Source organism: Nerophis ophidion, linkage group LG01 (genome assembly GCF_033978795.1).
Source record: "Nerophis ophidion isolate RoL-2023_Sa linkage group LG01, RoL_Noph_v1.0, whole genome shotgun sequence".
Classification (NCBI taxonomy): Eukaryota; Metazoa; Chordata; class Actinopteri; order Syngnathiformes; family Syngnathidae; genus Nerophis; species Nerophis ophidion.
In genome coordinates, this window is record NC_084611.1 from 52,683,901 (window position 1) to 52,699,940 (window position 16,040).

The window sequence follows — 16,040 nt, forward strand, 5'->3', positions numbered from 1 at the left end:
AGCTTTGAATGGTTGACCAAATACTTTTTTTCCACCATAATTTACAAATAAATTATTTAAAATTCCTACAATGTGAATTCCTGGATTTTTTTTCACATTCTGTCTCTCACAGTTGAAGTGTACCTATGAGGAAAATTACAGACCTCTGTCATCATTTTAATTGGGAGAACTTGCACAATCGGTGGCTGACTAAATACTTTTTTGCCCCACTGTATACATACATATGTATGTATGTATGTATGTGTGTGTGTGTGTGTGTGTGTGTATATATATATATATATATATATATATATATATATATATATATATAAGTCAAAGTTTGGACACCCCTGGAATAAACAGTCCAGCAATGTTTCAATAGAGGAAGTCCATTCACATGTTTTGTCTTCAGGGGCCACAACTCGACAGGAGACCTGAAGCGCCTTGACCCCTATCCCTCCCCGTCTCCCTCCCCCACGTCAGCAGGTGACAGTCAGTCGCAGGGCTTTCGCAAACGAGCCAGCACCTTCAGCCACCCCTCGACTCCCACCTCGGCCGATCATTCACCAGCGCTAACTTTAGCCGACACGCCAGAGCAGGACCCCGCCTCCGCTTCAAAGCTCAAGCTCTTACGACACTACTCCGTCGGCGCCGACAGACCACACCAGAGCAAGTAAGAAACACCTGCGGGTAATTTGTAGGGAAATAAAGGGGGGTTAGCTGAGCATACTATGTAACAGTCCCCTTAAGTCACTTTAACACACACTCTTGTGAGGCTTACAGTTGAAGTCATTGCAGAAGTCTTGCTGCTTTCCCACAGGTGACATCTACCACAATGAAGTTTGTTTCCTCTTTCACACTGACACAAGGAAATAGAAAGCCGATATTGTGCTTGAAATACACCCATTTAATTTTTAACTGTGTTGTAGAGCTGGGCGATATGGCTGAAAACTATATCACAATACACTGTACAGTACAGGCCAACAGTTTGAACACGCCTTCACCTCATTCAATGTGTTTTCTTTATTTTCATGACTATTTACATTGTAGATTGTCACTGAAATTAGATTTTCTTATTTAAACGGGGATAGCAGGTCCATTCTATGTGTCATACTTGATCATTTCGCGACATTGCCATATTTTTGCTGAAAGAATTTAGTAGAGAACATCGACGATAAAGTTCGCAACTTTTGGTCGTTAATAAAAAAGCCTTGCCTATACCGGAAGTAGCAGACGATGTGCGCGTGACATCACCGTTGTGAGGGCTCCTCACATCCTCACATTGTTTATAATGTGAGCCACCAGCAGTCAGAGCAATTCGGACCGAGAAAGCGACGATTTCCCCATTAATTTGAGCGAGGATGAAAGATTCGTGGATGAGGAAAGTTAGTGTGAAGCAATAAAAAAAGAAAAGGCGACGGCTTCAGGCCGCGGCAGTGGGAGAGTTTCAGATGTAGTTAGACACATTTACTAGGATAATTCTGGAAAATCCCCTATCTGCTTATTGTGTTAATAGTATTTTAGTGAGATTATAAAGTCATACCTGAAAGTCGGATGGCTGCGGTGAACGCCAGTGTCTCTGAGAGAAGCCGAGGAGCCAAGATCACAGCTGCCTTTTTGAGCTGCAGGATGAGGTCGCGTAATCCACTCAAGTCTCCGGTAAGAGCCGACTTAATATCACAATTTTTCTCTCCGAAAACTTGCTGGGGGGGGTTGGGATTATGGGTATTTGTTATGTTGCGTTTATGTTGTGTTACTGTGAGGATGTTCTCCCGAAATGTGTTTGTCGTTCTTAATTGGTGTGGCTTCAAAGCGTGGCGCATATTACTAAGAGTGTTAAAATTGTTTATATCACAACCATTAGTGTACTCTGTGTCACCCAGTATGCCTTGCAGTCGTGTGCGTGTTGCTGTGGAAGCCACACACAACATGTTGCTGGACTGACAAGCAGATCGTGTATAATGTAGAAGGCGACAAAGCCAATGGCTTCATAGCACGCACTAATATTTAATATCTGGGTAACTGCCGGCAGTCATTCAAGAGAATAATTGCGTCTCTTATTGACTTCTTCACTTTATGACACAGGTCTTAAATGGCTCTTTGAATGGCAAAAGATACCGATCCCAGAACCATGTATATCAAATGTCTCCGGATGGTTCAACCGCCACCTGCCCGAATCTAATTAAAATCTATTTTTTCGTCATGTCAACCGCCCGACCCGCGGTTTACCCGTGGACTCCGCAGATGAGACCGCAAACCGCGCATCTCTAGTATGTATGTATATATATATGTGTATATATATGTATATATGTGTATATATATATATATGTATGTATATATGTATATGTGTGTGTATATATATATGTATGCCTGCCTGTATGTATGTATGTATGTATGTATATATGTGTGTATATATGTATGTATGTATGTATATATGTGTGTGTGTGTATATATATATATGTATGTATGTATGTATATATATGTGTGTGTATATATATATATATATATATATATATGTATCTATATATGTGTGTATATATATCTATGTATGTACATATGTATATATTTATATATATAAATGTATATATTTATATATATATGTATGTATATATTTATATATATATATGTATGTTTATATTTATATATATATATGTATGTACATGTATATATATGTGTGTATATATATATAAATGTGTATGTATGTATGTATGTAATGTATGTATGTATATATATATATATATATATATATATATATTAGGGGTGTAACGGTACACAAAAATTTCGGTTCGGTACGTACCTCGGTTCAGAGGTCACGGTTCGTTTCATTTTCGGTACGGTAAGTAAAAATACAAAATACATTTTTTGATTATTTATTTAACAAATTTGCTAAATCTTCCACCAAAATTGTTTTGTTGTGAAGTAATCGGAAACTTGGATAGGTCAATAATTCATAATAACATTGATTTTGATTCAATTTTATGTTTTGAGCAATGACAGTTTGAAAGGAAAAAAACAGCTTTGTTTAATTAGACAACGTTGCAACTTTTTCTAAATTACATTTAGCCTTGAATCTTTTTTATTTCACTTTTCTTTATATTTTTGTTTATTTTAATTGTATTTTTAGAATGTGCCATGGGCCTTTTAAAACATTAGGTGTGTGCCGCAAATGGCCTCCGGGGCATACTTTTGACACCCCTGCTATAGATATTAAAAAATTAAATCAGAGCCTGGCGGCGCATGCATGTTTATCATAACTCTCTCGCTCTGTCTGTCTCTGTCCCTCCCTCACGAATGCTGCTGTGTGCAGAAATTGTCTTGTTTTGAACCCCTTCTTAACCTTGAACCTACATTGAAAATACACGCAACCCTAACTTAAAATGCCGTACATTTGAGGCATTTAAGAAACTCCACCCGGACAGCCCCGCAAAAGAGGACATGTCTGGTGAAAAGAGGAGGTATGGTCAGTCTATCATAGCCCAGTCGTTGCTAGCATGCCGTGTGTTGGTGTTTTTTTGATTGATTGACACTTTTATTAGTAGATTGCACAGTACAGTACATATTCCGTACAATTGACCACTAAATGGTAGCACCCCAATAAGTATTTCAACCTGTTTTAAGTCAGGGTCCACGTAAATCAATTCATGGTGCCTCGTAGGGGTGCAATGGATCAAAAAACTCACGGATTGGATCTTTTTTTTCAGATCAGCAAAAAAAAAAAAAAAAGACATGACAAATAAACAGAAGTTTTGCCGTATTGTTTTGTAACACTTTTAAATTATTAAATTAAAATATATAATATATAGTTCAAATGCACAAGGCATACTATCTTCTTTTTAACATAATTAATGAAAAACAGTGCCACATTTCCTCCACTGCTTGTGTCAGTACCTGCGTAAGGTGACTCTTGTAAAGGGGGCGCGTCTTCTCATCTCCCACTCTGCTGTGATGAAATGAGCGCTTATGGTCACCATGGCCGGCTCTACGCAGGGGCAAGAGGGGGCAGACCCCCCTTAAATAAATGTCTTGCCCCTTCAAATCAAAATTTGAGAAAGCAAATTTTAATAAACTCACAAAATTACTACATTACAAGTTGACAAAATAATCTGCACTAGCGGAAAAAATTGACGAAAAAGGGACACACACGATACAGTAGTGTTGGCTTCCCTCTCATCCCTCCCTCCGCTGTGCGTGTATTCAACATTCCACAGGCTGCGCAGCAGACACACACCCGCACACACCCCTCAGCCCTCAGTAAACATCCAATCACTGTTGCAGTATGAAAGTAAAAGAAAAGGAAAAGTTGTCTACATTTATCATATATTTGTTAGGATGCGTGTATTTGTGTAGTCTTATCTGTCATAAACACGTTTATCGTCGCGGAATTTCGGTGCTACAGAGTTCCTTTTTTTTTTTTTTTTAACAACTTGACGAGAGCAGTGACAGCAGAGGCTCCGAGCAGCAGTGGTTTGGAAGGCAGAGAGCCTCCACTGTCCCTGTAACAAGCTACAAGTCATTTATGATGCTGTTAATGAGGGTAAAAATGAAACATATCCTGCTTAGCAGTCCTCTGCTGTCCTCTGTTCAGAGCGGAGTCCCTAGCAACGGCCCGTTTTACCTAGGAACGGTCTGGCAATCGACTGCTGGAATTCTTTTTCTGTTGTTTTTCTTGTAATTCTACATAGTCAACCTTTAATGTTTCGATCTACATTTTGTAATAAACAAATTATAAGTTTCACTTGATATGACCAAGACACCTAAAAACAATAACACTGCCGTTTTCATCAATTTACAAGCAAGTGGGCAACACACATACATTGGAGTGAATGAATTTTGTGCCCAGATGAGTGCCCACGTCCACTGCATGTGACAAACTGAAGACAAGTGACCTGTGTCTGACAGACCCCTACGTAAAGCCCCGCCTCAGGCTGTAGTGCTGTACTGTTGTTGTTTTTCTTCATGTAATCACAGCGGGTTTTTTCTGTTGTTGTTCAAGCTTACTTATTTTCTGCTCCAGCTTCCAGCAGCTCACAAAGAGAAAGTTAATGCTCTGTAATGCATCCATTTTTCAGAGCATTTAAAAATTCTAGTCCTGCTCCTACATGTAGTAGTAGCAATGATGCTACTGCTAGTACATCAGGGACATCAGCTAGCAATACTGCACCTTTAGCACCAGCAAGCACTGTTTCTCCTGCACCAGCTCCCTCCCTCCCCCCAACAAGCACTCCCCCAAAGCAGCCTGCTCAGCTACCAAGTGACTTAAATGGCAACGCACCATCTCAGCCAATACTGGGTGGCTACCCAAAGCGTGCATTTGGTACAACATTAAGATCATTCAATCCTGCCTGGTACCGCACACGACCATGGCTAGAGTATTCTGTGGTGCGAGACGCCTGCTTCGGTTTCCCCTGTCGGAAATATGGCAGCGCTGTTAATGTTTCCCCCCCTGAGGGATTGCCACCTAATTGTGGTCAGGGGGTTTGCGTGCCTCAGTGACCGTAAGAGCTACACCAGCAGGAGCTTAGTCTTCAGGTGGGAAACCCAAGTTGAACAGGTCTGATGGTAGAGGCCTGACAAAGTGCAATCCACTACTCCAGGATGGGGTTGGACACATAGCTAAAGACCCATTTCAATGAAGAAAGCATCGTTACTATAAACACAGAAAAAAAAAGTGCTGGAGCATGATGTGTACACATGATGCCCCCTTCACATTTCTGACTGCCCCCTCATATAAGCATACCTAGAACCGCCCCTGATGGTCACATAGTTCCCCTGGACCTCCACCCTTCTGTCGTGAGCGCAACAGATGACGCTCGGGATAGTTCGTCCACAACTTTTGTCTTCTCTTGCTCATAAAAATCTGGTACAATCTTATCGTTGAAGTTGGTGCGCGACGGGATGTCGTAATGTGGCTGAAGCACTTTCAGCATGTGTTTAAAACCCTCGTTTTGCACAATGGAGTCTGCACTTATAAACACACTGATTAAATGGCACGGGGTGTTACTCCGCTCGCCATTACCACACTGTGCGAACAACTTTTTTTTTTCATAAATCAGAACGCGGATCACGTGTGTGCCGAACCGAAGATATTGATCCGAACGGATCACGGATCAATGTTGATCCGTTGCACCTCTAGTGCCTCGGTGTGCATTTTTTACCAAACGTGCGCTACTTAATATGTCCGTGTCGTTAGGTATACCTCCGAACCGAACCGAAACCCCCGTACCGAATCGGTTCAATACAAATACACATACCGTTACACCCCTAATATATATATATTTTAGGGGTGTAGGAAAAAATCGATTCGAATACGTTGTGTGATTCAGAATCGATTCTCTTTTTTTTTTTTTTTTTATTGATTTTTTATTTTTTATTTATTTTTTTAGTTTTTTAAATTAATTTTTATCAATCCAACAAACCACTACACAGCAATACCACAACAATGCAATCCAATTCCAAAACCAAACCTGACCCAGCAACACTCAGAACTGCAATAAACAGAGCAACTGAGAGGAGACACAAACACGACGCAGAACAAACCAAAAGTAATGAAACAATAATTAATATTATCAATAACAGTATCAATATTAGTTATAATTTCAGCATAGCAGTGATTAAAATCCCTCATTGACATTATCATTAGACATTTATAAAAATAAAAAAAAGAACAATAGTGTCACAGTGGCTTACACTTGCATCGCATCTCATAAGCTTGACAATAGACTGTGTCCAATATTTTCACCAAGATAAAATAAGTCATATTTTTGGTATGTTTAATAGTTAAAACTAATTTACATTATTGCAATCTGTTGATAAAACATTGTCCTTTACAATTATAAAAGCTTTTTTTTTTTTAAATCTACTACTCTCCTTGCATGTCAGCAGACTGTGGTAGATCCTGCTGAAATCCTATCTATTGAATGAATACAGAATCGTTTTGAATCGGAAAAATATCGTTTTTGAATCGAGAATCGAATCAAAAAATTGATATATTATGGAATCGTGACCCAAGAATCGATATTGAATCGAATCGTGGGACACCCAAAGTTTTGCAGCCCTAATATATAAATATATATATATATATATATATATATATATATATATATCATGCATATACAAACCCTGTTTCCATATGAGTTGGGAAATTGTGTTATAAATATAAATGGAATACAATGATTTGCAAATCATTTTCAACCCATAATCAGTTGAATATGCTACAAAGACAACATATTTGATGTTTAAACTGATAAACACTTTTTTTATTGAAAATAATCATTAACTTTAGAATTTGATGCCAGCAACACGTGACGAAGAAGTTGGGAAAGTTGGAAATAAATACTGATAAAGTTGAGGAATTCTCATCAGACACTTGTTTGGAACATCCCACAGGTGTGCAGGTTAATTGGGAACAGGTGGGTGCCATGATTGGGTATAAAAGCAGCTTCCGTGGAATGTTCAGTCATTCACAAACAAGGACTGGGAAACGGTCACCACTTTGTGAACAAATGCGTGAGCAAATTGTCAAACAGTTTATGAACAACATTTCTCATTCGGCTATTGCAAGAAATTTAGGAATTTCACCATCTATGGTCCATAATATCATCAAAAGGTTCAGAGAATCTGGAGAAATCCCTGCACGTAAGCGATGATATAACAGACCTTTGTTCCCTCAGGCGGTACTGCATCAAAAAGCGACATCAGTGTGTAAAGGATATCACCACACGGGCTCAGGAACACTTCAGAAAACCACTGTTAGTAACTACAGTTTGTCGCTACATCCGTAAGTGCAAGTTAAAACTACTATGCAAAGCCAAAGCCATTTATCAACGACACCCAGAAACGCCGCCAGCTTCTCTGGGCCCAAGATCATCTAAGATGGACTGATGCAAAGTGGAAAAGTGTTCTATGGTCTGACGAGTCCACATTTCAAATTGTTTTTTGGAAACAGTGAACGTTGTGTCCTCCGGACCAAAGAGGAAAAGACCCCTCCGGACTGTTATCGACGCAAAGTTCAAAAGCCAGCATCTGTGATGGTATGGGGGTGCATTAGTGCCCGAGGCATGGGTGACTTACACGTCTGTGAAGGCACCATTAATGCTGAAAGGTACATACAGGTTTTGGAGCTACATATGTTGCCACCCAAGCAACGTTATCATGGACACCCCTGCTTATTTTAGCAAGACAATGCCAAGTCACTTGTTACAACAGCGTGACTTCATAGTAAAATAGTGCGGGTACTAGACTGGCCTGCCTGTAGTCCAGACCTGTCGCCCATTGAAAATGTGTGGTGCAAAATGAAGCCTAAAATACCACAACAGAGACCCTGGACTGTTGAACAACTTAAGCTGTACATAAAACAAGAATGGAAAATAATTCCACCTGAAAAGCTTCAAAAATGTCTCCTTAATTCCCAAAAGTTTATTGAGTGTTGTTCAAAGAAAAGGTGATGAAACACAGTGGTGAACATGCCCTTTCCCAACTACTTTGGCACGTGTTGCAGCCATGAAATATTAAGTTAATTATTTTTTGCAACATTATGAGTATGTATGAGTTTGAACATGAAATACCTTGTCTTTGTAGTGCATTCAACTGCATATGGGTTGAAAAGGATTTGAAAATCATTGTATTCCATTTATATTTACATATAACACAATTTCCCAACTCATATGGAAACGGGGTTTGTATATATATATATATATATATACATACATACAGTATATATATATATCTATATATATATATATATACATACAGTATATATATATATATATATATATACATGTATATATATATATATATATACATGTATATATATATATATATATATATATATATATATATACATGTATATATATATATATATATATATATATATATATTCATATAGCAAATGTAAATTAATTTCTTAACACTGGTTTTAAGTTGTTACTTTTTAGAAATGACAGTTAGAAAAAAGTGTTTGAAAAAAAATAGGGCACTTTTATTTTAACTTTCAACATTCAATTCTTTGGATTAAGTTTAGATGTAACCGTTATTTATAAGTTTTAACTATCTAATTTTTGTTTTTTTTGTATGCCCTTTTTGTTAAAGGTAATTTAGTTTTCAAATGATTTCAAAGTGAAGCGTTACATTTCAGCCTTAAATAGGTCAATAATTCATTACTTCAACTTTGATTGATTTTGATTTGTTGAGCCATGACAGTTTTAACTCACTAAAACACTAGCAACACAATAGAAAGATAAGGGATTTTCCAGAATTATCGTACTAAATGTGTCTAAAAACATCGGAATCCGTCCCAATTACAATCCCGTTTTTTTTTTCTAGTCCTTCGCTATCAATATTTTTAAACACGAATCTTTCAGCCTCGCTCAAATTAATGGGGAAATTGTCGTTTTCAATGTCCGAATAGCACTTTTTGTTGGAGGCTCCCTTTATAAACAATGTGAATATTTGAGGAGCCCCCACACTTGCGACGTCATCGTCTGCGACTTCCGGTAGAGGCAGGGCTTTTGTCTCAGCACCGAAAGTTGCAAACTTTATTGTGGATGTTCTCTTCTAAATCCTTTCAGCAAAAATATGGCAATAGAATAGATCTGCTATCCACGTTTAAATAAGAAAATCTCATTTCAGTAGGCCTTTAACCTTCGTCTTGTGTTTGGGTCGGCACCTAGCGGTTTTAGTTTTTAAATGCAAAAAAGAACCACATCCATTTATTTTTTGCATCAAGGCTTTTTGACTTGGTCAGGAACCTCTATTTCAACAAAAATAAACTTTTTTTTTTCGCTAAATTATAAAATGCTCTGGTTGAAATTATGACCTTGATGATGTTAGGGTCGGTTTCAACCCAGTTATAAAAATGAGATTATCAAGCAATAATTAGAGCCAAAACTGAACACGCTGACAGCCAGCTCCTCTCCCAATCATGTGAGATTTAGGGGTTTCTCATTTTACCTTGTTATCCAGTACAAAAACAAACAAACTTACCTTGAATTGATTAACGTGGACCCCAACTTAAACAAGTTGAAAAACTTATTGGGGTGTTACCATTTAGATAGATAGATAGTACTTTATTGATTCCTTCAGGAGAGTTCCTTCAGGAAAATTAAAATTCCAGCAGCAGTGTACAGAGTTGAGATTAATTTAAAAAAAAGTAAAAGTAAATAATGGGGGTTTAAATGGAAACAAAATAGAGAAATATTACAATAAGAATAACAAATAAAAAGCAACAATGGGCCACCCAAACAAGGCCACCGGCCTTGACAATATCCCCTCCAGATTCCTCATGGACTCTGCCACCACCATTGCCCCAATAATCACTCATATAATAAACCTCTCAATCAAACAAGGCCAAGTACCCAAGGATTTCAAGATAGCAAGAGTAACCCCCCTTTATAAAAAAGGAAGCAAATTAGAACCTGGTAACTACCGACCTGTTTCTATTCTCAGTTCCATTTCGAAAGTAATGGAGAAAATAGTTTATGAACAGGTTGATAGATACCTTGCTACTAATAAACTAATGTACAAATTCCAATCCGGCTTCAGAACTAACCATTCCACTGACACATGCCTTCTCTATCTGACCGACCACATCAAACATGAGGTGGACGCAGTCAAATACTGCGGCATGGTCATGCTGGACATTCAGAAGGCCTTTGACACCGTTAACCACGCTATACTGTTGGATAAGCTCAGAGCAATCGGATTCGACGAAACCTCATCAAGCTGGATGCAATCTTACTTGGAGGGGAGGAAACAGGTGGTAGAGGTGAACGGCACCATGTCCCCTCCCCTCTCAGTAAGCTGTGGAGTCCCCCAAGGCAGTATACTAGGACCTTTACTGTTCCTAATATACGTAAATGACATGCCATCAGCATGCCACTGTTAATTGTTCCTGTTTGCGGATGACTCGGCCCTACTGGTATCCGGCAAGGACAAGTCACAGGTGGAACAAATCCTCAGTGCTGAACTCCTCAATATTTGCACCTGGCTCGCTGACAACAAGCTATCCATACACTTAGGTAAAACGGAATCCATCCTATTTGGGTCCCATATCAAACTTAAGAAGGTCAGTGACTTCACTATAAAAGTGGGTGACATTGTTATCAGGAAGGATGAGATCACCTACCTAGGTTCCATTCTAGAGGCTAATCTTTCCTGTGATAAAATGGCAACCAAGGTGATCAAAAAGGTCAACCAAAGAACGAGATTCCTCTACAGAATCTCCTCTCTGGTCAACAAAAGCACCTTGAGGATTCTAGCGGGAACTCTCATTCAACCCTTCTTCGATTACGCTTGCACCTCCTGGTACCCCAGCACCTCCAAAACCCTCAAATCTAGACTCCAAACATCCCAGAATAAGCTAATCCGGTTACTTTTAGACCTCCACCCCAGATCACACCTCAATCCAACCCACTTCTCCAAAGTGGGCTGGCTCAGGGTGGAGGACAGAGTAAAACAACTTGCACTGAGCCTAGTCTATAAAATCCGCTACACCTCCTTGATCCCGAAGTACATGTCAAACTACTTCCTTAATGTAAATGACCGCCATAACCACAACACCAGGGGGAGCTCCACAAACCACGTTAAACCCAGATTTCGATCTAACAAAGGTCTTAACTCATTCTCTTTGTATGCCACATCAATGTGGAATGCACTCCCAACAGGTATAAAAGTAAGTGCATCTCTATATTCCTTCAAAATCGCTCTAAAACAACACCTCCAGGCAACTTCAACACTTTACTAATACCCTCCTCCATTCACATCCCATCTCCCCGGATTATAAACAACTCAAATGTACTTCTAATGTATATACTTGTTCTTATGCTATCTGAACTCACTATGTTCTCTGCTGGATGTACATATCCTACTGTAAGACCTACACTGTTTCAATGTCCACATTTCTCTGTTGATGCAATTGTTGATGACTGAAGTTCTGATATCAACCAAAGCTCCTCATCCCACCCCCCGGATTGTAAATAATGTAAATAATTCAATGTACATACTATGATGATTAACTTGTGTGATGACTGTATTATCTTGATAGTATATATTTGTACCATGAATTGATTAACGTGGACCCTGACTTAAACAAGTTGAAAAACGTATTCGGGTGTTACCATTTAGTGGTCAATTGTACGGAATATGTACTGTACTGTGCAATCTACTAATAAAAGTATCAATCAATCAATCAATCAATAAAGATATAACAGTAAAATAAGAATATAACAAGAGAAAGTAGGCAGTAGTGAGCATGTTATGAAAACGTATTGCACTGTTATTATTTTGCATCCCCTGTCATCCTAGTACTCCCCGCCCCCCGCACCAGAGAGGAGTTGTACAGTCTAATGGCGTGTGGGACACAGGAGTTTTTGAGTCTATTAGTCCTGCACTTGGGATGAAGCAGTCTAGCACTGAACAGGCTCCTCTGGCTACTGATAACGCTATGCAGAGGGTGGCTGGCATCATCCAGGATGCTCACTAGTTTGTCAACAGTCCTCTTCTCTGCCACCGTCACCAGTGAGTCCAGTTTCATTCCCATTATAGAACCGGCCCGCCTGATCAGTTTCTGAAGTCTGGAGCTGTCCTTCTTAGATGTACTGCCCCCCCAGCACACTACCATGTAGAACAGAACACTGGCAACCACAGACTGGTAGTACATCCACAGGAGTTTTTTACAGATGTTGAAGGTCAATTTAGTGGTCAATTGTACGGAATATGTACTGTACTGTGCAATCTACTAAGAAAAATTTCAATCAATCAAAATACAGACATGTCCAGACATGTGAGGTCAATTCAGTAAAAAATGATTAAAATGAAAAAAATTATAAAACAAATGTATTTAAGAGATGTGTTTTAATACCCCTCAGTAATAGTCAGGTAACACAACAACCTTTTATTTATTTATACCAGGATTGTCCAAAGTGCGACCCGGGGGCCATTTGCGGCCTGCGGGTTATTTTTTAACGGCCCACGGCACATTTTAAGAATACAATTGAAAAAAATTAAAAACATAAAAAGTGGTATAATAGAGCAAACAGGTGAAATGTAACAATAAATTGTTGCAATGCTTACTCTAGTAACACAAAGCAGCCATGCAGGCTGTTTGTTTTTTTTTTAAATAATAATGAATCAAAATCAATGTCATTATGAATTATTGACCTATTCAAGGCTCCAATTACGTCACATTAAATATTCCACTTTGAAATATTTTTTGGGGAAAATGTTGCATATTTTGTGTTTTGCTAAAAAAACTAAGCTGTTTTTTTTGTTTTTTGTTTTTTAAAGAAGGGCTTAAAACAAACAAAAAACGTAAAAAACAATAAAACTAAGAATTGATGCATAGATCTGAAGTTGATCTTGAGATTATTGTGCTAAAAGTAGACAGTAAAAAAAAAAAAGATTTCTATTTTAACATTTTAATGAGTAGGACACTTTTGGATCCCCAATTATTTTAGTGTGATTTGTTTTTAAGTGTCATTGGTCAACAAATAATAATGAATCAAAATCCATAATTAAGGCTCTTATCATTATATAATCTCAAATATTCCACCCAAAAAAATGTTATTGGGTGAAAATATTGCATATTTTGTGTTTTTTCCATTTTTTTCCTAATGTTGTATTAGATATTTAAAACTTGAATAATAATGAAAACAATAATACTGAATAATGACACATTTTTAATATTTTTCTTGACAGAAACCCTTTGGGGTCCCGGGATCATAACTGAGTGGAGGCCTGAATGTATATTTTATATATATACATATATATATATATTGTATTGGTTTTTGAAATAGGGCTTCACGGTGGCAGAGGGGTTAGTGCAGGGGTGGGCAAACTTTTTGCCAGGAGGGCCACATTGGGTTCTAAGATTTTACAGGGGGGCCGGACCAGGAACAAATGGATGAAGTGTTTTTGTCAAACAATATAAATTACATGTAAAAGCCGTTACGTGAGAGGATTTGGCCTACAAATATGTACCATATCAGGAGTAGGCACCAAGGCTCATTGTATAGTTTTTTTTTTTTTCAAATGCATTAATTTCATTTGATTAAGAATAAACACAGTAGAGGAATTCACAGTGATTTACTTGAATTATTTACATTTGATTCTCACAGAATAACAGCAGAGAAACTCAAAGTCTCAGTGGGAACAGTGTTGTTGATCTCCCATTTTGGCCAATGCATCAAAGTCAGGAGTGAGTTTGGTTGTGGCAATTCTCAGGATAGCTCCAAGATGCTGGTCAGTTAACCTGGATCTGTGATGGGATTTGTTGATATACATGAAAAATTAGATGGAACATTGCTCACAGGACAAAGCGAAAGAGAAGAAGGGAGTAATATCCCACATGCCAAATACGATAATAATATGAAATGTAATTTAATAATATAATTTAATGGGTGACTCCTCCTTAATGGTAGTCAAGCGCTGAAAACGCATACGGGAGGCAGAAGCCTTAACATTGAGGAGTTTTTTGTAAAAAAAAAAAAAAAAAAAATTCAATCATTTGGACAAGTTCCGCGGGCCAGATTAAAACTTTCAACGGGCCGTAGTTTGCCCATGTCTGGGTTAGTGTGTCTGCCTTACAATACGAAGGTCCTGAGTAGTCTGGGGTTCAATCTCGGGCTCTGGATCTTTCTGTGTGGAGTTTGCATGTCCTCCCCGTGAATGCGTGGGTTCCCTCCAGGTACTCCGGCTTCCTCCCATTCCAAAGACATGCACCTGGGGATAGGTTGATGGGCAACACTAAATTGGCCTTAGTGTATGAATGTGAGTGTGAATGTTGTCTGTCTATCCGTGTTGTCCCTGCGATGAGGTGGCAACTTGTCCAGGGTGTATCCCGCCTTTCGACCGATTGTAGCTGAGATAGGCACCAGCGTCCCCCACGTCCCCAAAGGGAATAAGCAGTAGAAAATGGATGGATGGGTTTTTGAAATAAAAATTATGAAAATGGCCCCCGCTTGCTTTGATTTTTCAGTGTGCAGCCCTCAGTGGAAAAAGTTTGGACACCCCTGATTCATACGATTCTCTTGAGGTTGATTTTACTTTTTTTTAAATTGAAATCGAGGGGTATACTGACAAAAAAAAGACCCAATGGCCCACACCAAAAATATTAAAACTAATATTTTCATGGAAAAGGAAGCCTAACAAGGTAACCAAGAGATGAGAGACAAATTCGATGATAGATAATTGTTTTTAGTGTATTTTACAGCTGATTTAAGACATAGGTCAAAACTGACCCGTTAACATAAGAGATGGTAACAGAACTCTAACACAAGAGGAAGTTTAAATAAAAAAAAGACAGCCTTTATGGCACCTTTTGTGTTGTTCCAGTCAACATTGCAACATTTTCTCTTTACATTTCACCTCTGAGCTATGCTCTTTTTAATCCACTTTAAAAAAAAAAAAATTAAATAATATTTGTTGAATGTGCCGAGGGCCAATAAACAGATATCAGCCGCCTCCACTTTGGACACCTCTGTGTTTAATAGTCCAAGTATCTGCCTTTTGTCAGTGCTCTCATTCCCGTGCACTCTCCTTGACCTCTTGCTTGCTCTTTGCCTCTCCACATGTCCACCCACTCTCAGACATGTACCGTCCGACACCGCACTCCCTCCTCTTCTTAATTGCTCCTCATCCTCCTTTCCTCTGCTCCCTCCTTCTTCCCCTTCATCCGGAGCCAGGCTCAGTAGGAGACGGTGAGAATCTACCATACAGTATACAGTACAGTATGTACTTCTGTGTCGGTAATATTTGTCATTCTCCACATTATGTGACGCCCTGTTCAAACAGAGACATGCAGGAAGAGATGGGAAGTAAAACCATAACAAAAATTCTCCCCCTCACACTTATCGAGCGCAATGTACTTAGTGCAATATGTCTCTGTGTGAATGGGGCTTGTGTGTCTTTTCATCACGTTCCTCTCCACCCTTCTACCTCAGTCCTCTGGGTGGACTCCGTGCTCGACTACACTCCTCTTCCTCTGTTCCTAATTTTTTAAAATTTCAATTCCTGGCCCCTGTGGAAGAAAACGACTGTCCAGAAACAAAGAGCAGGTACACACACGG

At 38.7% G+C, this 16,040-nt stretch overlaps 1 protein-coding gene across 4 annotated transcripts in view; it reads left to right on the forward strand.

Annotated features, from left to right (window-relative positions):
* The window catches only part of tbc1d1 (TBC1 (tre-2/USP6, BUB2, cdc16) domain family, member 1), a 168,077-nt gene that overhangs the window by 59,245 nt on the left and 92,792 nt on the right, over positions 1-16,040 (forward strand). For 2 of the 4 annotated variants that reach the window (XM_061906987.1, XM_061907014.1), the window contains 3 exons: positions 392-652; positions 15,561-15,671; positions 15,915-16,028. In XM_061906987.1, coding sequence (XP_061762971.1) covers positions 392-652; positions 15,561-15,671; positions 15,915-16,028 — 486 coding nt within the window. The remainder of the gene's footprint in view (positions 1-391; positions 653-15,560; positions 15,672-15,914; positions 16,029-16,040) is intronic. The other 2 variants (XM_061906996.1, XM_061907005.1) reach the window with 2 other exon arrangements.